Source organism: Branchiostoma lanceolatum, chromosome 1 (genome assembly GCF_035083965.1).
Source record: "Branchiostoma lanceolatum isolate klBraLanc5 chromosome 1, klBraLanc5.hap2, whole genome shotgun sequence".
NCBI lineage: Eukaryota > Metazoa > Chordata > Leptocardii > Amphioxiformes > Branchiostomatidae > Branchiostoma > Branchiostoma lanceolatum.
Genome location: NC_089722.1, coordinates 43,287,416 through 43,313,550, shown reverse-complemented (window position 1 = coordinate 43,313,550; position 26,135 = coordinate 43,287,416). Strand labels below are relative to the sequence as shown.

Here is a 26,135-nt window from a genome sequence, read left to right as displayed (position 1 = left end):
GTATGTCGCAGCCACAAATGGCGGAATCGGATACTTTTTGTACAGGTGCGTTCTTAGGCCTTCTTAACCATCAGGCGATTCTAAGTTATTTTTCATGACACAGCACCCCCATGAAAATCCTGTCCTGCCGAACGTATTTTCTTGCTGTACCCACTAGAGATATTTCACGTACCCGGTTATTACTTGCCGTACCCGTTAGAAAGTCGAGCCGTATCTGGTAGTTCATAGCGTACCCGGTCCTTTTGTGCCGTACCCAATGGCAGACATCGCACGGCCACAGTGAGTCATTCGAAGGTCGTGTCTAAACACCCAGTACGGCAGCCATACAGGATGTCTCACAGTCAAGGCCCTGGCAAACACTCCTGACCACCTCTACCGAGCCGTTGCACGTGTTCTCGTACCCATCCTGAAGAAAAGATAGACACCCCACGAGCACCAGGTACCCCCCTCCCCCCCATGTTCTTCAAGGGTATTCAGATAAAATAAAACCTTTTTGGCGAAGGTAACAAAGAAAAAGAATGCAGAAAGGCCAATAGATGGGTGTAACTGTTGCACAATGTAGGCAGAACTTCCACACACTACAAGGATTATCGGGCACAAAATATGAACTTTCACCCTGAAAAGAAAATAGACACCCCACAACCACTAGGTACCCCTTCCACCCATGTTTTTCAAGGGTATCCAGATAAAATAAAACCTTTTTGGCGAAGGTAACAAAGAAAAAAAATGCAGAAAGGGCAATAGATGGGTGCAACTCTTGTACAATGTAGGCAGAACTTCCACACACTACAAGGATTATCGGGCACAAAATATGACCTTTCACCCCCACGATAAGTTCACCTTTCACCCACTGCTTCGCTTGGAAGACGTTTGCATGAATTGTGTGAGGATAAAAGTCTACACTAAAAGCAGGTAAGAAGTTGAGATACACTACATAACTACCTTGGCATACAGTAGAGGAGCTATAGGTCATTTCTATGGTGTATGGGCGACTATAGGACGGGATGTAAGATTTTACAGAGGATGAGAGAGAAAATAGCGAGGGGGGAGGGGGCGAAACCGACACGTCAAGGATCGTGCAGGCCACAGAAGCGTAATCAAGCTTCCTATCTTAATATATGGCAATCATGTAAGAAAGAAGCTGTCAAAAGTCACCTACCAGAGTTTTAGTCCATAAAAAACATGCATTGGCAGGGCTGTCAGGCCTCCAAAGTTTCAATCTAGAGCATAATTTCAACTTTCTAATCGGCACAACCCCTACGAATCCGGCCCTGTTTACAAAAAAAATGACCTTTGACCTCCTTCTCTACCTGATAATCACACAACACCACAAAACTTCTACTGCCTACAGACACCACAAACATGGATGAAAGTCTGATTTTTCAACACAATTAGAAGGAAGAAACCCTTACCTGTAACATCCAGCTCAGAAATACCAACATATCCTAGAAAAAAAACCCTCTACAGCTACTTTTACCAAGGGTACCAAACCTATTGGGGCTAAAAGTTGGCCAATTGCGCCTGCGCCGATTACTGGAGTGTCGCCTGCAAGTTTTCCGAGATAGAAGGGCCGTTTATGTTAGGTGGGCTATAGTGTCACTAAAAGGAGACAAACTACAATAACAACCATGTGAAATGAAAACCAAATTTGCGACATGCATACTCAGAGTGCGCAAATGGATTGTATGTTACTAGTAGACAGATTCATGAAACTGCATTCCGAGTGGGGGGGGGGTGCGAGTCAGGTGTGAACGTCATCACTATGGAAGTGAATGCTGGACAGTTGAAGCAACCTCCCATTTTTGGTATTAGCAGAAGAAATGCTCTCATGGCTTATCTTATTTCTGATTGGTGTGTTTCATCCTTTCAATCATTTGTCCATAGGTTAGACATGGCAGAGCCAGGAAAGGGGTCTCCTACTGAAGTTCCGCAGAACTTCTGTGATGTATCTCCTACTGAAATTTTGTTGGACAGAGATACAAGCAAGGTTGAAGACAAGCCAACAGCAACCAAAACGATTTTGGACAACCAGCCAGAAGCACATACTGGTGAGAAACCATTCAAGTGTGGGGAGTGCGGGTACAGGACTATCAGCAAGTCCAAGTTGTCCAGACATATGAGAACCCATACAGGTGAAAAACCCTACATATGTGACGAGTGCGGGTACAGGACAGTTAGCAAGAGTCACATATCCAGACATATGAGAACCCATACAGGTGAAAAACCCTACAAGTGTGACCAGTGTGATTATTCTGCTGCGCAGAAATCTACATTGGACAGACATTTAGCCAAACACACCGGTGAGAAACCCTACATGTGTGACGAGTGCGGGTACAGGACAGCTCAAAAGCTCAAGTTATCCATACATATGAGAACTCATACAGGAGAAAAACCCTACAAATGTGACCAGTGTGATTATTCCACTGCGCAGAAATGCAATTTGGACCGACATCTAGCCAGACACACTGGTGAAAAACCCTTCATGTGCGGAGAGTGCGGGTACAGGTCAGCTGACAGGGGTAGCCTATCCAGACATATGAGAACCCATACTGGTGAGAAACCCTACAAGTGTGACCAGTGTGAATATACAGCTTCACTGAAAATCCTTTTGGACCGACATCTAGCCAAACACACCGATGAAAAACCCTTTATGTGTGACGAGTGCGGATACAGGACAGTTAACAAGAGTCACATATCCAGACATATGAGAACCCATACAGGAGAAAAACCCTACAAGTGTGACCAGTGTGACTATTCTGCTGCACAGAAATCCACATTGGACCGACATCTAGCCAAACATACTGGAGAGAAACCCTACATTTGTGGGAGTGCGGATACAGGACAGCTCAAAAGCTCCAGTTATCAAAACATATGAGAACTCATACAGGTGAAAACCCCTACAAGTGTGACCAGTGTGATTATTCCGCTGCGCAGAAATGCAATTTGGACCGACATCTAGCCAAACACACTGGAGAAAAACCCTACATGTGTGGGGAGTGCGGGTACAGAGCAACTCAAAAGTCTCACTTATCAAAACATATGAGATGTCATACTGGCGTAAAATCCTACAAGTGTGACCAGTGTGATTATTCTGCTGCACAGAAATACACATGAAAGAGACATCTAACCAAACACTCCAAGCATAACCTATTTACACATATGAAAACTCATACTGGTGAAAAACCTTAGTGTGAGCTATGTGAATATAATTAGCAGTTCGAAAATCAGCTGTTGTCCGGCATCTAGCTAGACCCACTGATGAGAAACTCTGAATGTGTACGGAGTCCAGGTACAGGACAACAGAGGTTATCCAGACAGACATACATGTATATGGACCTAAGGGAAATGGGTGTAAGAACACTACATGTGCTCTACGCCAGTGTGTGAGTAATAAGCCATTTCACAGTTCTGGAATCTGAATCCTATCACATAGCGGAGCATACTTTCTTAGAAATACTTCTAATGTCAAGAATAAGGAGGCTTTAAAACTCAGTAGGTCTGTCAATTATAATATAGGCAATCCTGACCCCTGATTTTGCACTGACATCCTAGCTATAAAATGTTATTTTATCTTTTAACATTGCAACAAGGCAGCACAATGCTCAATCTGGGCAGCATTGCTGATATCGGTGCCATATAAGTATATAACACGCAATCATGTACATCAGTTCAACATTCATTTATAGAAATGTTGTGCTTCGGTGTAACAAGTGTGCCACGTTAAAGGCTGTGATTCTTGTCTATTTTCTGACTTACTAACCTATACTCTATGTATTGGAACACTAATGGATATACTATACCTGCCATGTTTAGAATGATGTAGAATTGTGAGGTAAGTTTTTGTAACAGTATGATGATGATGATCCACTGTGTTCTGCGGCTCAGAGGTTTCTTATATGAAGCGTCTGTCATTGCTGATGTGTAAGAACTCAGTTGATTCAAAATATGCTCATTTCTGACATGTAAAAATAAAATGTTTGTTAAAAGAACAAAATCTGAACAGGTTTTATTCCAAAATGCTGTGTAACATGTAACATTTTATTCTCACTCATGTACTAACCTATATCTATACTAATTGATGTCGTTTTAACAATAAACAATATACACGATATGTTGGAGCACTAATGATTATGCTATACCAGGAGTGTTGAACATTATGAAGTATTGTGAAGTAATCTTGTGTTATATGGAGCGACTGTCATGGCTGATAAGTAAGAACACAGTTTATTCAAAACGTGCTGATTTCTGACAAGCGATAATAAAAATGTTTTCTTAAAGAACAGGTTCCATTCCATTTCCCGTGTGGTAGATGTAAGGAATTAAGCTAGGCGCGCAGTGTAAGTGTGTCGACAAATCAACTCTATTTTTCATGACAAAAAATTCTCGTCAAACTCCTTTTTCTACCGTACCCAATAATTTTTTCTATACCCCGATAGAATTTTGGCCGAACCCGTCTACGATGAACGATTTCTGAATATAGTGCCCATATTTATCTCCCTTCTCTGAATGATGCAGTTCTCTGTTCAAAAGCCCCCCCCCCCTGCAATGTCTACCATCTACAATGAGCTGGTGCTGCTGATGCACCTCCTTTCTCTGAATAATTCTATAACATATGTACATCACAACAGTCGTACTAATGAATTAATACTCTAACAAGAATTTCGGTATGAACATGTTTTTATTCCTCTTTTCACCCTCAAGATTATGCCCATTTATGAAACATAACTTTATGCTAACCGTATTAATTCTAATACTTCGGAACGTAAACGTAACTTATAGTTTTACTGTAACTCTTTTAAATCATTCAACCGGACAACTAAAAGATGATAATAACATCATCACTATGAATGCAGTTCCAAAGCAAGCTACAGAAACTAATTATGCATATGATATTGTAAAGTCATAACAACAAAAGCTATTTCTTGTCGGAAATTTTTACCACAAGATAAACTGCTGGATATTATCACCACCAGGTAATAAGTAACTCAAGATATGATACCGTAATAACCAATATTATCATAACAGTCTATTTCTGCCCCCATGATGCATTGCTGCAGATTATCATCACCAGGTTTGGGCATGAGGGAAGACAAGTTTGCTCCTGCCATGTAACAAAAGATGACGATGATTTCGGTACACAACATTTTCATCAGAGATCATTACAGCGTCTGTATGTTAACTTAGCTTTTATTTTCCCATCAGGATAAATGCAGGACATTAAGAACATTATCAGAAAAGTAAGCAAATTCTAATAATAACAATAATCACATGAGCTGACTCGACCAGTTTGTCTCGTATACTCTGTCCTTTTGTTGTGTCCATTTTTTGTGTGTTCCTGTCCATAAAAATAAAGAAAGAAACAAGCAGACAACAAAAACTAGAATGGTGACAAACTTGTAACAACAGATTGTGTGAACATGTACACATTCGTATGCCTTGTTATCGGCGTGTTTGTCTCGTATGCTTTATAAACTGTGGTCGTTGCTTCCATAAAAACCACTACAGAAACTAGAATGACCAGGCTGTGTCACTGTGGACATGTTCACGTTAACATGGATTTTTATCGGCGTGTTTCTTCATGTGCTTTCTCAAATTAGACTTGTCACCTGCAGAATAACTGCAAACCACACACTTGTACGGTTTCTCCCCAGTGTGGGTAGCCATGTGAACCTTCAAAGTGGACTTTCGTATTGCAGAATAATCACAAACCTCGCACTTGTGAGGCTTCTCACCAGTGTGGGTATCCATGTGCTTCTTCAAAGTGGACATTTGTGCTGCAGAATAGCCACAAACCTCGCACTTGTGAGGTTTCTCCCCAGTGTGGGTAGCCATGTGGCGCTTTAATCTAGACATTTGTGCTGTAGAATAGTCACATAATTCACACTTGTACGGTTTCTCACCAGTGTGGGTAGCCATGTGATACTTCAAAGCGTACTTTTGTATTGCAGAATAATCACAAACTCCACACTTGTAAGGTTTCTCACCAGTGTGTCTTGCCATGTGCTTCTTTAAGAGAGACATGTGTGCTGCAGAATAGCCACAAATGCCACATTGATAAGGTTTCTCCCCAGTGTGTGTAGCCATGTGACGCTGCAAATTACACTTCAAGGCTGTGGAGTAAGCACATGTCTCACAGCTGTATTGTTTCTCACCAGTGTGTGTAGCCCTGTGCAACTTCAAGTGAGACATATGTACTGCAGAATAGTCACAGACTTCACACTTGTACCGCTTCTCACCAGTGTGGGTGGCCATGTGACTCTTCAAATTGCTCTTCCGGGCTGTGGAGTAAGCACACATCTCACAGCGGTATGGCTTCTCACCAGTGTGTGACCTCATATGGACCTTTAAATATGATTGAATGACTGCAGAGTAGTCGCACTGTGTGCATTTGTACGGCCGGTAGTTACTGTGTTTCGCCATGATGTGAAGTTTGAGGTTCACCTTTCGTGCAGCAGAATAGTCGCAGACAGCGCACTGGAATGGTCTCTCACCACCGTGATCTTCCTTTGTTTGTTCCCCCTTACCCGCGGCGTGCGACGTCCTAACGTGCCGTTTCAGGGCGGACATCTTGGATGTGGAGAACTCGCATTCCCGACATCGATGTGGTCTCTCACCACTGTGAGTCTTGCGGCGTTGTTTCCTTGTCCCTCCATGGTCTGTTTCTGGACAAGCCCGTTTCTCTTCTGTCTGTTCATGCAGATCTTCTGTTGCTTCTTCAATCTAGCAAGAGGAAAGAAGCTTCAGAACTTGATTGTGTAACATGTTTGCCACAATGAAAGGAAACATAATGTCAAAACATAAACACATGCGCCACATATATAACACATTATATTTTCAAGACATAAAAACATTGCTTTAACATACGATCAAACAAACATCTGCCTATTGAAGAGACTTTGTCTGAAAACCTGCCTAAGCTTTGCACGCTAAAGTCTCCCCGGTACTGCCTCCGGTGTGCTACATCTGGTGTTAACCATCTTGGAGTGACACGATGTCAAAACATGACATATTGTTTGCGTCTGAATAAATGTTGGCACTCAACACAACGTCCCTAAAATAACCGTGTCTTAAACAGGCCGACAGTCAGAGCATGGATTCGAGTGAAAACAGAGACTCTGCCACAGTACCAGCTGTGCACATGGAGGGCGCTCGCTTTACGTACTGACAACGTCATAGCTGGGAGCAGATTTGAAAATATTACATCGCCCCCCTCCCCACATCCCGGTACCAACACGACAAAATTTTTACCAGAGAGTTGTAAAAGCAGACACCAGTCTAACCTGAGACACAGCCTGGTCGCCAGGACGCTCTCGGAACGACGCCTCCTCTGTCAGGTTGGACGACATTTCTCTCCGAACTTTCCAACTCTCGGAAACAAACGTCACAGAAAAATCACAATGTGACTTCACTTACAAAGGTCAGGGGTCACGATGCTTGGTACCCCTGATAACTTGTTGTTCTTGTTCTTGTACTTGTATAACGACGCTGTATTTATGTGAATACGTAATTGCCCTGTGTTTAACAGACCTACCTTTAGCTATCAAAAGGGAACAAAGCAAGAAAGAAAATGATACAAACAAAAATAAGATAAAAATGTCAGCAGATTGGGGCAAGCGTTCTACAATGCTGGCAGAACTTCCCGCACACTAACAAATTCATTGGGTAACCAGGCACAAAATTTAACCTTTCACCCCACGCTTTAGTTCACCTTCCACCCGCTGTTTCGCCAGAAGACGCCTGCAGGATTGTGAGTCTACAATTAACACTTGAAGCAGGTAAGAACTTGAGTTCTGCTGAATATCTACCTTATCGTGAAGCAGAGGAGCTATAGGTCGTTTCCATTATTTATATACGGGCGACATTAGGACGGAATGTAAGATTTTTCGGGGTGAGAAAATTAGCGATGGGGGAGGGGGGCGAAATATCACGTCACTCCTTTCTGGACAAAAGGGTCGTTTTTATCATTAAAACTCCAAGAGGGTTGCTGCAATGTCACAAAAACGACACAAACTACAATAAAAAACATGTAAAAATGAAAAGGAAATTTGCGTGCATGCGTGGTCAACTGCGGAAAAACGGTTTGTATACCAGATTTATAAAACTGAAGCGGGGGGTGGGCAGTAAGACAGGAGAACAGTTTTTAACGTCATTACGATGGGAGTGGAGGCTGGACAGTTGTTGTAGTAACTTTGCATTTCTGATACAAGTAGAAAAATGCACTCTTGACTTGTCATGAATTCGATTGATGTGTTTCATCTTTTCAAATTGTTTTCTATTATTATCTTAGACATGGCAGAGACAGGTAATTGGTCTCCCACTGCTGTTCCCCAGCGCTCCTGTGACGGGTCTCCTACTGGGGTTTCATCGGGCAGAGATACAAGCAATGTTGAAGACCAGCCGACAGGAACCAAAACCAGTTTGGACAATCAGCGAGAAACACATACTAATGAGAAACCCTATATGTGCGGGGAGTGCGGGTACAGGACTATCAGCAAGTCCAAGTTGTCCACACATTTGAGAACCCATACAGGGGAAAAACCCTACATGTGTGACCAGTGTGATTATTCTGCTGCTCAGAAAGGTGATTTAAACCGACATCTAGCAAAACACTCTGGTGAAAAACCCTACATGTGCGGGGAGTGTGGCTACAGAACTATCAGCAAGAACTTGTCCAGACATATGAGAACCCATACAGGTGAAAGACCCTACAAGTGTGGGGAATGCGGATACAGAGCAATTCAAAAGTCTCACTTATCGAAACATATGAGAACCCATACAGGTGAAAGACCCTACAAGTGTGAACAGTGTGACTATTCTGCTGCTCAGAAAGGTGATTTAAACCGACATCTAGCAAAACACTCTGGTGAAAAACCCTACATGTGTGGGGAGTGTGGGTTCAGGACAGCTCACAAGCTTGTTCTATCAAGACATATGAGAACTCATACAGGTGAAAAACCGTACAAGTGTGACCAGTGTGATTATTCTGCTGCTCAGAAAGGTGATTTACACCGACATCTAGCAAAACACTCTGGTGAAAAACCCTACATGTGCGGGGAGTGCGGATACAGAGCAACTCGAAAGTCTCACTTATCCGAACACATGAGAACCCATACAGGTGAAAAACCCTACAAGTGTGACCAGTGTGATTATTCTGCTGCTCAGAAATCCAATTTGGACCGACATCTAGCCAAGCACACTGGTGGGAACCCAACATGTGTGGGGAGTGTGGGTACAGCACAGCTCACAAGCTTCTCTTATCCCGACATATAAGAACCCATACAAGTGTGACGAGTGCGGGCACAGGACAGCTGACAAAGGTAACCTATCCCGACACATGAGAACTCATACTGGTGAAAAACCCTTCAACTGTGATGAGTGTGATTATTCTGCTTCACATAAATCTACCACTTTGTACCAACATGTAGCCAAACACACCGGTGAGAAACCCTACAAGCGTGACAAGTGTGACTATTCTACAGCATTCAGATCCACTTTGAACCGACATGTAGCCAAACACACCGGTGAGAAACCCTACATGTGTGGGGAGCGTGAGAACAGGACATTTCCCACAATCCTCTGCTGTGTCGGAACTCTGAGAAGACTTATTCATACAAAAGAGAATCTGTACAAATATGATAACACTGTACAGTATCTGTACATCTACTTAGCCTCTACCAAGTACTTAACATCTGTCAAAGAATAATGCAATAGAGAGGAGCATGGTTTGTTAGAAGTATCCTTCATGTAAAGAGGAAGTTGGTTTAAAAAACTCAATACAAAATTTTTTATGTCAAATCTAATACAGGCGACTAGTATCCTGCCGCCTGGCTTTGCACTGACATCCTACAAAATGTTTTTCTTCATTGAAACGTGGGCATAAATTTAGAGGCTGTCATGTTTATCATCTCACTTATTTACTAACCTGTACAGTATAAACTATTTATTAGTACACTAATGATTATGTTATACCTAATGTTTTATATGTTATATAAAGCGACCGATATGTTATGTGAAGTGACTGTGATGGCTGATTTGTAAGATCTCAGTTAATTTGATTAATTAAAAAGCAAAAATAAAGTAACCAAATAAAAGTTTCCATTGCATTTTAACTTTTATTTTTAGTTCTATTAGATACGTTGTTGTACTAGCGGTACATGGTCACAGCTAATTTCATACATATGAGCGTGTAAGATCTTGTCCTGCTACCAACCTATTGTCATGCATATCAGCAGACGCATGATAATAGTTCATATTTACTACTACGCGCTAACAAGAAAATTCTATTGCACGTTCATACCCGTGGGCTAATTGTAGGGGAATAGGTAGGTAATTGCAGGTACATGTAGAAATATAGGGAAAACATGTGACAGTGAACAGACTGACACTGTTTTAACGATAGGCTACTTTCCTACATTTGGACAAGCTGGGGTTGACTTCTATTTTAGGAGGCAGCGAAAGACGAAAAAGTTAACAAAAGTGTACAGAGACGAGAAGATTTACATACATACGCATACATGATGTATATTGAATGTCACCAGATATGCATACAAAATATGAATGGCAAAAACACAGAGTGTCTTTTGTGTACAAAATATGCTACCCGCCTCCCTTGGTAATTTTTTGTTCCATCGTAATTATATAAGTCCTGTGTATTACATTCCTTTCTTGGCAAAAAAAGGAAGGTGAAAACAAACTGACAAGAGAAGGGCAGCATTGCAGCATTGTGTACAATGTAGGTAGAAATTTCCACCCTCTAACTGGGTCACCAGGCACAAAATATGACCTTTCAACCCACGCAGAGTTCACCTTTAACCCGTTGCTTCGCTTAGAGCTAGAGGACGCTTGCAAGATTTTGTCAGGGCAAAAATCAACGCTTAAGCAGGTAAGAACTAGATTTAGACTAGATATCTACCTCATTATGGGACTGAAGAGCTATAGATCATTTCTACGGTGTATTGGCCACATCAGAACGGAATGTGAAATTTTTTGGGACGAGAAACTTCAAGTGTTTCGGGGGGGGGGGGGTAGGGTATTCCAGTTTGGGCCAATGATACATGCATTCCTATGGGGAAATTGCCAGACATTTGGTGTCATTATCTCAGGGACCAAAGATTCTGACCCAGAAAACTTACCCTCAAATTCTAACCTGTCAGAATTACGAGAATTGCGAGAACTTCTATACGACTATTCTCCGGGGAAACACCCCCGAGCGAGAGCACTTGAGTTAGTCCATTTGCCTTATGAGGGCCCGCTCGCGACCATCCCACTATCTCCCGGGGGTCCGGAAGACAAAAAGATAGAGAAAGATGAGAGAACAAGTCTGGCCTGTCATTCTCACCCCAGAATTGCCAAAATTTGACCAAAAATCCCGCCAAGAAAGGCTTTCAATGGGGTCTAGGTATCCCCCCCTTCGAGACAAAGTAGTCATTTTTATAAGACAGACTCCAAGAAAGGTGCTATAGAACCACCAAAATGAGGCAGAAATACTGTAGAAAACATGAGATTGAAAAACAAAATTGCATGTGTGGTTAACTTTACAGATATGGTTTGTAGACGATGGCAGGTTGATGAAAGTGAAAGTGAAGGACAGTAAGGATAGAGTAAAATTTTAACGTCATTACGATAGGAGTGGTGGAAAGACGTTTGAGCAGCTTCCCATTTTTTGTATCAGCAGAAAAATGATCTGTAATCATAGTTTATACAATGTACAATTTATACAAATGATTTATACAATGTACATGTAGTACATGTACATTGTATAAATCATTTGTATAAATTGTACATTGTATAAACTGTGTGCATGTAATTCAGGAGTACATGATGTACTCCTGAATTACATGCACACAGAATGCAAGAAATAATGCGAAAACAGGGCATTGACACAAAATACACTCTTGACTTATATATTTGTCCATTAGGTTAGACATAGCAGATAATGGGTCTCCTATTGGTGTTCCCAAGAACTTCTGTGATGGATCTTCTATCGGAGTTTCCTGGGGCAAGGATGCAAGCAATGTTAAAGAGAACGCAACAACCACCAAAACAAGTTTGGACAATCAGCTGGAAGCACATATAATACAACTTCACAGCCTGAGTTGTATTTCCCCTGTATAAATAAAATGAAATGAAATGAAATGAAATGAAAAGGAAAACCCTACGTATGTGGGGAGTGCGGGTACAGGACAGCAAAAAAGTTTCACTTTTTCAGACATATTAGAACCCATACTGGTGAAAAACCTTACAAATGTGACCAGTGTGACTATTCCGCTGCACAGAAATCCACCTTGGACAAACATCTAGCCAAACACACCGGTGAGAAACCCTACATGTGCGGGGAATGCGGGTACAGGACAAGTCTCAGGCTTAGCCTATCCAGACATATGACAACCCATACTGGTGAAAAACCGTACAGGTGTGACCAGTGTGACTACTCTGCTGCACAGAAAGTCAATTTGGACAGGCATCTAGCCAAACACACTGGTGATAAACCCTACATGTGCGGAGAATGCGGGTACAGGACAACTGACAGGTCTCACCTATTCAAACATATGAGAACTCATACTGGTGAAAAACCCTACAAATGCCACCAGTGTGACTATTCTGCTGCAACGAAGTCCTCAATGGACAGTCATCGAGCCAAACATACCGGTGAAAAACCCTATCAGTGTGGGGAGTGCGGGTACAGGACAGCTCACAAGCGTAGCCTATCCAGACATCATCGGAGAGTCCATACTGGTGACAAACCCCACATGTGCAGGGAGTGTGGGTACAAGACAGCTGAGAAGCATGAGCTATCGAAACATCTAAGAACTCATACAGGTGAAAAACCCTACATGTGCGGGGAGTGCGGGTTCAGAACAACCCAAATGTATAACTTATCCCAACATATGAGAACTCATACTGGTGAAAAACCCTACAAGTGTGACCAGTGTGACTATTCCGCTGCACAGAAATCCGATTTGGACAAACATCTAGCCAAACACACCGGTGAGAAACCCTACATGTGTGGGGAGTGTGAGTTTAGGACAGCTCACAAGCATCACCTATCCGAACATATGAGAACCCATACTGGAGAAAAACCGTACAACTGTGACCAGTGTGATTATTCTGCTGCAAAAAAATCAACATTGAACCAACATCTAGCCAAACATACTGGTGAGAAACCCTTCATGTGTGGAGAGTGCGGGTACAGGACAACTAAGAAGTGTAACCTTTCCGCACATATGAGAACCCATACCGGTGAAACCCCCTACAAATGTGACCAGTGTGACTATTCTGCCAGAAAGAAGAGCACCTTGAACAGACATCTAGCCAAACACACCGGTGAGAAACCCTACATGTGTGGGGAGTGCGGGTACAGGACAGCCGACAGGCGTTACCTATCCGTGCATATGAGAACCCATACTGGTGAAAAACCCTACAAGTGTGACCAGTGTGACTATTCCGCTGCACAGAAACATCATTTGGACCGACATCTAGCCAAACACACCAGTGAGAAACCCTACATGTGTGGTGAGTGCGGGTACAGGACAACTAACAATTCTGACTTATCCGAACATATGAGAATCCACACAGGAGAAAAACCCTTCAAGTGTGACCAGTGTGATTATGCCGCTGCACATAAATCCACATTGGACCGACATCTAGTCAAACACACTGGAGAAAAACCCCACATGTGTGGGGAGTGCGGGTACAGAACAGGTCACAAATCTGCCTTATCCCAACATATGAGAACCCATACTGGTGAGAAACCCTACAAGTGTGGGGAGTGCGGGTACAGAACAGGTCACAAATCTGCCTTATCCCAACATATGAGAACCCATACTGGTGAGAAACCCTACAAGTGTGGGGAGTGCGGGTACAGAACAGGTCACAAATCTGCCTTATCCAGACATATGAGAACCCATACTGGTGAGAAACCCTTTATGTGTGACAAGTGCGGATACAGAACAGCTCACAAGTGTCACTTATCCAGCCATATGAGAACCCACATTGCTGAATAACGAACCTACAAGTGTAACCAGTGTGAGTATTCAGCAGCTCGAAAATCAGATTTTGTCGGGCATGTAGCTAAACACACTGATGAGAAATGTGTACGAATCGCAGGTACAGGACAACAGAAGTTATTCAGCCATCGATACATATGTATGGAACATAGGAAAATTGATATAAGAACACTACATGTGTTCTATATGTCATTTCACAGTTCCGAATGCGCATCTGCTTTCGTGGTGCATTGTCGTCCAAGGTCAATGTGTAAGATTCCTCATTTTTAAACAACGTCTAGACGTGGTTGCATCATTCCCGATCCCGCTTGGAGTGGATTTAACCTATGACATTACCGACAAACCCCCTGTGGTGCTGGAACTGTGAGAAGACTTATTCATGCAGAAGTGAATCTGTACAAATATGATAACACTGTGCAGAATCTGTACATCTAGAGTACTTTAGTCTCTATCGAGTACTTTATGTCATGTTACTCAAAAGAAAACGTACAGCAGAGTGGAACATGCTTTGTTTGAATTGCTTTACATGTAGGTGACGCAACAAGGTGTAAAGAAGGTTTTGACACTCGATACCAAACTTATTTCCGTTAAATCTAATATAGGCTATCCTGACAGCTGACTTTGTGCTGACATTTTACTAAAGGTTGTGCTTTATTTCAAGTCTTCATAAAGTTAAAAGCTGATTAATCACTAACCTATACCTATATATTAGTACACGAATGATTATGCTTTAATGGAGTGTTTAACATAATCTTCTGTAATATGAAGCGAATTTCATGTTTTATATGTAAGAATATTGATTTAGAATCTTTTAAGAAGCATGATTACTGATAACAAGCATAATTACTGATATAATTTCAAAAAGCTGTGCATTTTTCAAGGCTGCGATGTTTTTTTTCTTACTTACTTATTTACTAGCATATACACTATATATTGGAATAATTATGACTGATATACCTGAAATGCATCATAGTGAACTAAGGTTGTGTTTTGTGAAACGTCTGTCATGGTCGATATGATATTTACTAGCATATACACTATATATTGGGATAATTATGAATGATATATCTGGAATGTATTATAGTCAGCTAAGATTATGTTTTATGAAGCGTCTGTCATGGTCGGTGTGTAAGAACACAGCTGATTCAAAATATGCTAATAAGTTTAATAAAATATGCTACTAATGTTAATGATAATATGCTAATAAGTTTAATAAAATATGCTACTAATGTTAATGATAATATGCTAATAAGTTTAATAGAATATGCTACTAATGTTAATAAAAATATGCTAGTAAGTGTAATAAAAGAACAGGTTTCATTTCATGTTGATCTAGTGTGGTAGGATCTTCGATCTGTCATGGGCGACAGAAAGTTGTGGAAACATGTGTGTCACCTCTAACTCAAGAGGATGGACGGAACTGAACTGAAACTGGTAGATGCTACCATGCTGGCCGTACAAGTGAAAACGTTCCAACTCTCTCTAACAGACCTGAAAGAAATTCACAGGGTTACCTGACTTACCAAAAGGTTTAAATGTTAAAAGGCTTGGTTCATGTAGCAAAACACAAAGCCCTGCATGCGTGGTGAATGTGATTACGAGGCAACTCAGAGGAAAAGTTAAAAGGAATGGTTTCCTCAATAGCGACGCTGAATGTTAGATTATTCTTCAATCTACAGCCCATGACATAATAAACAAAACATATCCCATCTGGCATAAAAGAAATATCACAGGGTTACCTGATTTACAGAAGGGTTAAAGGTTAAACGGCTTCGTTCCCTCAATAATGAATGTTAGATTATACATAAATCAACAGCCCATGACATAATAAACAAAACATATCCCACCTGTAATGAAAATATTGAAGACGAGTCTTATCGTCTATCCAGTTACGCAGACATGAAAAGTAGGAGCCCTAGGTGTTGGCGGTTCAAGATTGTAATGTGTTTTTTTTTTTCATTCGTCTTCCACTTTCTCGGCAAAAGAAGCCGAACCCAATAAGTTAGAACTTAGTGTCAGTAGCTAAGACTAGAGTAGTCATATGTTACATTGTTGATCATTTTCTGCCCGTCCACTCCGTGTTACATGTACGACTGTAATTGCAATTAGCCTACGAGCAAGGATTTGCAAAGAACTTTCAATTTAAAAGTGGGCAAAGACAACAAAGGCAATCTTAAACCCGGCAATATTTAGGGAAGTAGAATGCAACTGTCAATACAGAGAGAGAGAACACTCGCCGAAAACTATAACGTGAAGTATAATGATTAGTCAAAGGTTTATTTTGTGTGCACAAGATGCTACCAACCTCCATTGGTGATTTTTCCCATCTAAATTACAGTTCCCTGTATAAAAGTTCGAACTTACAAAGAAAGAAAGAAAGAAAGAAGCTGAAGGAAGAAAGAAAAGAAAAAGAAAAATACCAAAAGAATCCAGAAAGGTTAGCAAATGGGTGCAACCATTCTAAAATGTAGGTGGAACTTTTTACACTAACTGGGTAACGAGGCACAAAATATGACCTTTCACCCACCCTCAGTTCACCTTCCACCCGCTGCTTCGCTAGAAGAGACTTGCCGGATTGTGAGAAGGGAAAATCAACAATAAAAGCAGGTAAGAACTTGAGTTATGCTAAATATCTATCTTATCATAAAGCAGAGGAGCTATAGGTCGTTTCTATGGTGTACGGGCCACATTAGGACGGAATGTAAGGCTTTTCGGGGTGAGAAAATTGGAGAGGGGGAGGGGGGCGAAACCACACGTTACGTGTATCGAGACATTTTTTTGTTAGAAAAACAACAAGGATGGTGCTATAGAACAACCAAAATGAGACATTAAAGTACAATAGAAAACATGTGTTAAATGATAGAATATGCGTTCATGCGTGGGCAACTTTAGAAACATGGCTTGTATACTAGTTCCAGTAGCAGATTCAAAACTGAAAACTTCGAAACTGAAGGTGGATTACTAGGGTACTACAATTTGGGCCAATAATGCATTCATTCCTTTGAAGCAGTTGACAGAAATAAGTTGTCATTATCCCAGGAATCCAAATTCTAACCGGATCTGTAGACTGTCATCTAAATGAATTATGAGAATTTCTATACTAGTATACGGCTATTCTCCTGGGAAACCCCCCGAGCCAGAGCACTTGAGTCAGTCCATTTGCATTAAAAGGGCCCGCTCGCGACCATTCCACTATCTCGCGGGGGGTGAGAAAACAAATTGATTGAGAAAGGTCGTTTTTTTGTCAATATATTCTACAACTACAAGTATGAAGTCTAACCTGTCATACCCACCCCAGAATTGCCAAGATTTCACCAAAAATCCCACCAAGACAGGCTTTCAATGTTTTTATGTCCTCTTTACTGTTGCGCTAATTAATACCCTCGTCCCCCCTGAAGCTCTAACAATGGGGTTCAAGTGCCTCCAAACTCACCGGTCTAGCTGGTCTAGACCTTTTAGCCTGTTGGTTAAGGCGTACGTGCCTGTGATCTGGCTGCCCAGTTTCGGCATGGGTTTGAATCCCGGGGGGCCAGGAGACTGTTCTACTTGCTTCTTTGTTTCACTGCTTCCCACACCGACCCTGTGAGCCTGGCCTGCCACACAGGGATATCGAACTCGGGGTTTCGGGGGGAGTATTAAAGGAACAAGTACAACTGGGCCAGGTTTTAACGTCATTACGATAGGAGTGGTGGCTGGACTGTTGTAACTTGTAGCAACATTTTTTGTACCAGCAGAAAAAAATGAACTCTTCAATTATTATATTTTTTATTAATGTCTTTCAAATTTTTGTCCGTTAGGGTAGACATGGCAGATGCAGGTTATGGGTCTCCTACTGCTGTTCCCCAGACCTTCAGTGAAGGGTCTCCCACTGTGGTTTTAGGGAAAGGAGGTACAAGCAGTGTTAAAGATCAGCCGACAGGAGCCAAAGACAGTTTGGACAGTCAGCCAGAAGCACATACTGGTGAGAAACCCTACATGTGCGGGGAGTGTGAGTACAGGACAAAAGGAAAGGGTGACCTAACCAGACATATGAGAGTCCATACTGGTGAGAAACCCTTCATTTGTGGCGAGTGCGGGTACAAGACGGCTTACAGGCTTAACCTATCCGCACATATAAAAACCCATACTGGTGAAAAACCCTTCAAGTGTGATCAGTGCGACTATTCTGCTGCACTGAAATATTATCTGGATCAACATCGAGCCAGACACACTGGTGAGAAACCCTACATGTGCGGAGAGTGCGGGTACAGGACAGCTAACAGGTCTCACCTATCTAAGCATATGAGAACCCATACTGGTGAAAAACCCTTCATGTGTGATGAGTGCGGGTACAGGGCAGCTACCAAGCATAATCTATCCAGACACATGAGAACTCATACAGGTGAAAACCCGTACAAGTGTGACCAGTGTGATTATTCTGCTGCACAGAAAGGCGAGTTAAACAGCCATCTAGCCAAACATACTGGCGAAAAACCCTACATGTGTGGCGAGTGCGGGCACAGGACAACTCGGAAGTCTCACTTGTCCAAACACATGAGAACCCATACAGGTGAAAAACCCTACAAGTGTGACCAGTGTGACTATTCTGCTGCACAGAAATCCACATTGGACAGACATCTAGCCAAACACACCGGTGAGAAACCCTTCATGTGTGGGGAGTGCGGATACAGGACAGCTCAAAAGCTCCAGTTATCCAAACATATGAGAACTCACACAGGAGAAAAACCCTACATGTGTGGCGAGTGCGGGCACAGGACAACTCGGAAGTCTCACTTGTCCAAACACATGAGAACCCATACAGGTGAAAAACCCTACAAATGTGACCAGAGTGATTATTCTGCAGCACAGAAATCCACATTGGACACCCATCTAGCAAAACATACTGGCGAAAAACCCTACATGTGTGGCGAGTGCGGGTACAGGACAACTCGGAAGTCTCACTTGTCCAAACATCTGAGAACTCACACAGGAGAAAAACCGTACAAATGTGACCAGTGTGATTATTCCGCCGCACAGAAATCCGCATTAGAGAGCCATGTAGAAAAACCCTACATGTGTGGGAAGTGCGGATACAGGACCGCTCACAAGTGTAACCTATGCACTCATATGAGGACCCATACAGGTGAAAAACCCTACAAGTGTGACCAGTGTGAGTATTCTGCAGCTCGAAAATTACATCTTGTCCGGCATCTAGCTAAACACACTAAAAAACTGTAATTGTGTATGGAGTGCAGGTACAGGACAATAGAAGTTATCCAGCCATACATACATGTATGTGGAACTAAGGGAAATGGGTGTAAGAACGCTAATTGTGTTTAACGCCAGTGAGTGAATAAGACGTTTCACAGTTCTGGTCGTGTGGCAAAGAATCCTGCCTCAGAGTTGAGTATACGTTCTTAAAAACACTTCTAATGTCAAGATTAAGGATGTTTTAAAACAGCAACAAACTTATTCTGTCAATTATCATAACGCCTTACAGTTATCCTGATTTTGTATTGACATCCTATAGAAAGTTATCTTTTAACATTGCAACAAGGCAATACAATGCTTAATTCAGGTAGCATTGCTGTATTTGGTACAAAGACAAATTGATGTAAGATCTACGCCGTATCTAAGAATAAGCCATTTCACGGTTCGAGTGCGCATCTGCAGTCGTGATGCATTGTGGTCTTAGGTCAAGGTTTAAGGTCCCTTATTTTTTAACAATTATTGGTTAAGACGTATTTTTCAACATTCTCGCTTGGAGGGACCTTAAGCTACTCTATTACCAACAATCATATGCTGTGCCAGAACTGTGAGAAGACTTATTCATACAAAAGAGAATCTCTACAAATATGATAACACTGTACATTATCTGTACATCTACTTAGTCTCTACCAAGTACTTAATGGCTGTGACAAAGACTCCTGCAATAGAGAGGAGCAAGGTTTGTTATAAGTATTGTAATTTTAAAGAATAAGTTTTAAAACTCATGAACAAACTTATTTCTGTCCAATCTAACATAGGCTACTAGTATCCTGACGCCTGACCTTTTGCTAACATCCTGACAAAATGTTCTGCTTCATTGAAACGTATGCATAAAGTTAGAGGCTGTGATGTTTATTAAATCATTTATTTACTGACCTATACAGTATAAACTATATATTAGTACACTAATGGTTATGCTATACCTGTTGTTTTATATGTTATATGAAGCGGCTGATACATTAGATCACAGTTGATTTAATTTGATTCTGACAAGCAAAAATAAATATGATAATAAAAAATAATCAAACGAAAGTTTCCATTGCATTTTAACTTTTATTAGATGTATGTTGTTGTACTTGCCGTACATAGTTACACCTATTTACATACATATCAGCGTGTAAGGTCTTGTTATGCTGGTAGTCTGCATATCAGCAGACGCATGATAATTAAGGATTAATGACCCGCCCCGAGGTGTATATGGTGTCATAACGCCTGGCCATGTGCTATAACCACAGAATAAAACCAGAGTTAGCGAAGCGAACGAGGTGGTTTTATGAGGTGGTTATAGCACATGGCCAGGCGTTATGACACCATATACACCGAGGAAGAGGCGTTATTAACGTTATTATCATATAGCCTATCCAAACTGACCATATAAGAGTAGACAATTTCTCTATGACGCATAGATCCCTTATACTATCAAGGATGCATCTGATAGTAGGTAGTAAACATTTTGGGGAACAGATAAACATTATACGAATGATAACAAAAAGATAACCTCCCCATCTACATAATAAGAGGAATGATGATCAAGGGTGTGTTATGGCGTCATCAGCAATGGAGGCTTCTGATTGTTCGACGCCACCTGGCTATGTGATAATAGTTTATATTTACTACTACGCGTTAACAAGAAAGTTCTATTGCACGTTCCTGCCCGTGAGCTAATTGCAGATACATGTAGAAATATAGGGAAAACGTACATGTGACAGTGAACTATGACTGACACTGTTTTAACGATAGACCACTTATTACGAGTGTTTGCTACATCTGGACAAGCTGGGGTTGACTTTTTTTTGGAGTCAGCTGAAGACGAAAAGTTACAAAAGTGTACAGAGACCAGAAGGATTTACATACATACGCATACATGATGTATATTACAGAGAACTTTAGAGAACTTTATTGCGCGACCATTGTAGCAGGTACAAAGTGTACCATAAAATGTGTACCAGATATACATAGAAAATATGAAAAGCAAAAACACTTTTGTGTACAAAATATGCTACCCGCCTCCGTTGGTAGTTCCATCAGAATTACATAAATCCTTAGTATAACATTCCTCTCTTGGCAAAAACGGAAGTTGAAAACAAACTGACAAGAGAATGGTAGGTAGAAATTTCCACCCCCTAACTGGGTAACCAGGCACAAAATATGACCTTTCAACCCCCTCAGAGTTCACCTTTGACCCGTTGCTTCGCTTTGGTAGAGGACGCACGCAGGATTTTGTCAGGGCAAAACTCAACACTAAAGCAGGTAAGAGCTAGATTTAGACTAGATATCTACCTCATTATGGGGCTGAAGAGCTATAGATAATTTCTATGGTGTATTGGCCACATCAGAACGGAATATAAGATTTTCGGGACGAGAAAATTCAGAAGGGGGAGGGGGGCTAGTTTGGGCCAATAATACTAGTACACGCATTCCTATGGCGAAGTTGAGAGAAATTTGGTGTCATTATCTCAGGGACCAAAGATTCTGACCAAGAAAACGTACCCTCAAATTCTAACCTGTCAGAATTGCGAGAGCTTCTGTACGACTATTCTCCGGGGAAACACCCCCGAGCGAGGGTACTTGAGTCAGTCCATTTGCCTTATAAGGGCCCGCTCGCGACCATCCCACTATTTCATGGGGGTCCGGAAGACAAAAAGATGGAGAAAGGTCGTTTTTGGCAACACATTCTAAAAGTATGAAGTCTAACCTGTCATTTTCACCCCAGAATTGCCAAAATTTGACCAAAAATCCCACCAAGAAAGGCTTTCAATGGGGTCTAGGTGTCCCCCCTTTCCAGACAAAGTAGTCATTTTTGTAACATAGACTCCAAGAAAGGTGCTATAGAAACACCAAAATGAGGCAGAAATATTGTAGAAAACATGAGATTGAAAAACAAAATCCCGTGCATGTGTGGTCAACTTTACAAATATGGTTTGTATGGCAGGTTAATGAAAGTGTAGGGCAGTACAAGTGGGTCAGTTTTAACGTCATGACGATAGGCGTGGTGGAAAGACGCCGCAGCAGCTTCCCATTTTGGTATCAGCAGAAAAATAATCTTTAATCATAATTTATACAATGTACAATTTATACAAATGATTTATACAATGTACATGTACTCCTAAATAACATGCACACAGAATGCAAGAAAGAATGCAAAAATTGGACATTGACACAAAATACACTCTTGACTTATCATGTTTCGATTTATGTGTTTCACGTATTAGATTTATTTGTCCATTAGGTTAGACATGGCAGGGGCAGATAATGGGTCTCGTACTGCTGTTCCCAAGAACTTCTGTGATGGATCGCCTACCGGAGTTTTCTTGGGCAAGGATGCAAGCAATATTAAAGAGAAGGAAACAACAACCAAAACCAGTTTGGACAATCAGCTAGAAGCACATAATAAAGAAAAACCCTACATGTGTGGGGAGTGTGATTACAGGACAGCAAAAAAGTCTCACTTATCCCAACATATAAGAACACATACTGGTGAAAAACCCTATATGTGTGAGGAGTGCGGGTACAGGACAACTCAAAAGTTTCACTTGTCCGAACATATTAGAACCCATACCGGTGAAAAACCTTACAAATGTGACCAGTGTGACTATTCCGCTGCACAGAAATCCAATTTGGACAGACATCTAGCCAAACACACTGGTGAGAAACCCTTCATGTGTGGGGAGTGCGGGTACAGGACAAGCCTCAGGCTTAGCCTATCCAGACATATGACAACCCATACTGGTGAAAAACCCTACAAGTGTGACCAGTGTGACTATTCTGCTGCACTAAAATCTACCTTGGACCGACATCTAGCCAAACACACTGGTGAGAAACCCTACATGTGCGGGGAGTGCGGGTATAGGACAGCCGACACGTGTAGCCTATCCGTGCATATGAGAATCCATACTGGCGAGAAACCCTACAAGTGTGACCAGTGTGACTATTCCGCCGCACAGAAACAGCATTTGGACCGACATCTAGCCACACACACCGATGAGAAACCCTTCATGTGTGGAGAGTGCGGGTACAGGACAGCCGACAAGCGTAACCTATCAAAACATATGAGAACTCATACTGGTGAAAAACCCTACAAGTGTGACAAATGCAACTATTCTGCTGCACAGAAATTTAACTTGGACAGACATCTAGCCAAACACACTGGTGAGAAACCCTTCATGTGTGATGAGTGCGGGCACAAGACAGCCATCAAGCGTAACCTATCCAGACATATGAGAACTCATACTGGTGAAAAACCCTTCAAGTGTGACCAGTGTCACTATTCCGCTGCAGATAAATCCTCCTTGGACCGACATCTAGCCAAACACACTGGTGAGAAACCCTACATCTGTGAGGAGTGTGAGTACAGGACAGCTGACAAGAGTCACTTATCCAAACATATGAGAATCCATACAGGTGAAAAACCATACAAGTGTGACCAGTGCGACTATTCTGCTGCACAGAAATCCAGCTTGGACAGACATCTAGCCAAACATTGAGGTGACAAACCCTTCATGTGTGGGGAGTGCGGGTACAGGTACATCAGAAAGGCTCAGTTGGCCAAACATATCAGAACCAATACTGGTGAAAAATCCTACAGGTGTGACCACAGGGGGGGAGGAAGATAGGAGTACAAGTGGGTGAGGTGTTAACTAAAAAAAAAAATTTAAAAAAAACACGTCATTAACGGGGTAGAGGCTGTAAAATTGTTGCACCAACCTCACATTTTTGGGTATCAACATAACAAAATTATACTCTTCCGTTATTATATTTTCAATTGATGTGTTTTATCTTTTTGAATTTTTCCACTAGGTTAGACATGGCAGAGGCAGGTAATAGATCCCCTACTGCTGTTCCCCAGAACTTCGGTATTGGCCATACTCCTGGATTCAGAGGTACAAACAATGTTGGAGACCAGCCGACAGGAAACAAAACCAGTTTGGACAATCAGCCAGAAGCTCATCATGAGAAAACCTATAAATGTGGCGAGTGCGGGTACAGGACTATCAAAAACTCCAACTTGTCCAGACATATAAGAACCCATACAGGTGAAAAACCCTACAAGTGTGACCAATGTGATTATTCTGCTGCAGACAAATCTAGCTTGGCCTGCCATCTAGCCACACACACCGGTCAGAAACCCTACATGTGTGGGGAGTGCGGGTACAGGGTAGCTCACAAAAGTAACCTTTCCAGGCACATGAAAACTCATACTGGAGAAAAAGCCCACAAGTGTGACCAGTGTGATTATTCTGCTGCAGATAAAGCTACATTGGACCAACATCGAGCCAAACACACCGGTGAGAAGCCCTACATGTGTGGCGAGTGTGGGTACAGCTACTAGTAAGAAGTCTGCCTTACCCCAACATATGAGAACCCATACTGGTGAAAAACCCTACAAATGTGACAAATGCAACTATTCTGCTGCACAGAAATTTACCTTGGACAGACATCTAGCCAAACACACTGGCGAGAAACCCTTCATATGTGATGAGTGCGGGTACAAGACAGCCATCAAGCGTAACCTATCCAGACATATGAGAACTCATACAGGTGAAAAACCGTACAAGTATGACCAGTGTGACTACTCTGCTGCAGAGAAATCGAGCTTGGACAGACATCTAGCCACACATACGGGTGACAAACCCTTCATGTGTGGGGAGTGCGGGTACAGGTGCGTCAGAAAGACTGAGTTGGTCATACATATGAGAACCCATACTGGTGAAAAACCCTACAGGTGTGACCAGTGTGAGTATTCTGCAGCACGAAAATCACATTTAGTTCTGCATCTAGCTAAACACACTTTAAAAAAACTGTAATTGTGTACGGAGTGCAGGTACAGGACAATAAAAGCTATCCAGCAACACATACATGTGTATGGAAAAGAAGAAAATGGATGTAAGAACACTACATGTGTCCTAGTGTGAGAATAGGTCATTTCACGGTTCCGGTTGAGCATCTTCAGTCGCAATGCATTGTGGTCCAAGGTCAAAGTTTAAGGTCCCTAATTTGTGAAATATTATTTGTCGAGACCTGCTTACAGCATTCCCACTTGGAATGACCCTATGATAGTTCACAAATTATTTCCTGCTATACCGGAACTGAAAACGTTTTTTTCCTACAGTAATGTGATAAATCTGTACATCTCCTTATTCTGTAACAAGTACTTTAGGTCTGTAGTTTGTTTGTTTGAACCTTTGTTTATTCATGATAAGCTCAAATCGGCACAAAGGCTGCTTTTCATTGAGGTCATGCGGGAAGAGGTCAGGGTCAGATACAATATAACAGAGATACACAGTCATTTAAGTCCTGATAACTCTCAATATATATCATTAGACATTTTGTATAGTTTTCGTAAGAAATGCTAGAACATGAGAGGATCATGCTTTGTAAGATGTACTGTGTTAGAATAAGGAGGTTTTAAAAACTAAGTATCAAACTTATTTACGTCAATTCTGATATAGGCTAACCTGACACTTGATTTTGTGCTGATATCCTACGAGTTGATCTGATTTAGTTTAACAAGTGTGCATTAAGTTTAATGCCGTGACGTTTCTTTTCAGTAACCTGAACACTATATATTGGAACGCTAATGATTATATACTATTTGAAGTGTTTGTAAGAATTAAGAATTGCAAAGTAAGCTTGCGTTATACGAACCTGCTCTCGTGGCCTATATGTAAGAACACAGTTCATTGAAAATGTTTCTGACAAGCCAACGTTAAAAGTTTGATATTCGAACAGATTCTGATTTTTGGACATGTAGGTATCATTCCATTTTTGCTTGAGTGAAATATGTAAGTCATTGTTCTTGTCAGTATCAACTTTATTTTGATAACAGCCCTTTAAAATCCTTTCATGGCATACTCGGTAATTCTTGCGCCACGGGGACAATCT

General features: G+C 41.6%; 2 protein-coding genes and 1 pseudogene across 3 annotated transcripts; all 3 read left to right on the top strand.

The window, feature by feature from the left end:
- The first annotated feature begins 1,890 nt into the window (after positions 1–1,890).
- On the top strand, positions 1,891–23,897 carry LOC136427208 (zinc finger protein Xfin-like; annotated as a pseudogene).
- Positions 10,803–25,640, top strand: LOC136424522 (zinc finger protein 79-like). 2 transcript variants are annotated; one of them, XM_066413146.1, is made up of 2 exons: positions 10,803–10,882; positions 24,051–25,640. In XM_066413146.1, exon 2 carries the CDS (start codon positions 24,058–24,060, stop codon positions 24,580–24,582), a length of 525 nt encoding a protein of 174 aa, XP_066269243.1. In that variant the 5' UTR covers positions 10,803–10,882; positions 24,051–24,057; the 3' UTR covers positions 24,583–25,640. The 2 variants fall into 2 exon arrangements, with proteins under 2 accessions (XP_066269243.1, XP_066269236.1); XM_066413139.1 differs by lacking the exon at positions 10,803–10,882 and adding an exon at positions 21,431–21,503.
- Positions 24,608–25,809, top strand: LOC136427203 (gastrula zinc finger protein XlCGF57.1-like). The gene is made up of 2 exons (XM_066415980.1): positions 24,608–24,986; positions 25,802–25,809. Exons 1-2 carry the CDS (start codon positions 24,608–24,610, stop codon positions 25,807–25,809), a joined length of 387 nt encoding a protein of 128 aa, XP_066272077.1.
- The last annotated feature ends 326 nt before the right edge of the window (positions 25,810–26,135 follow it).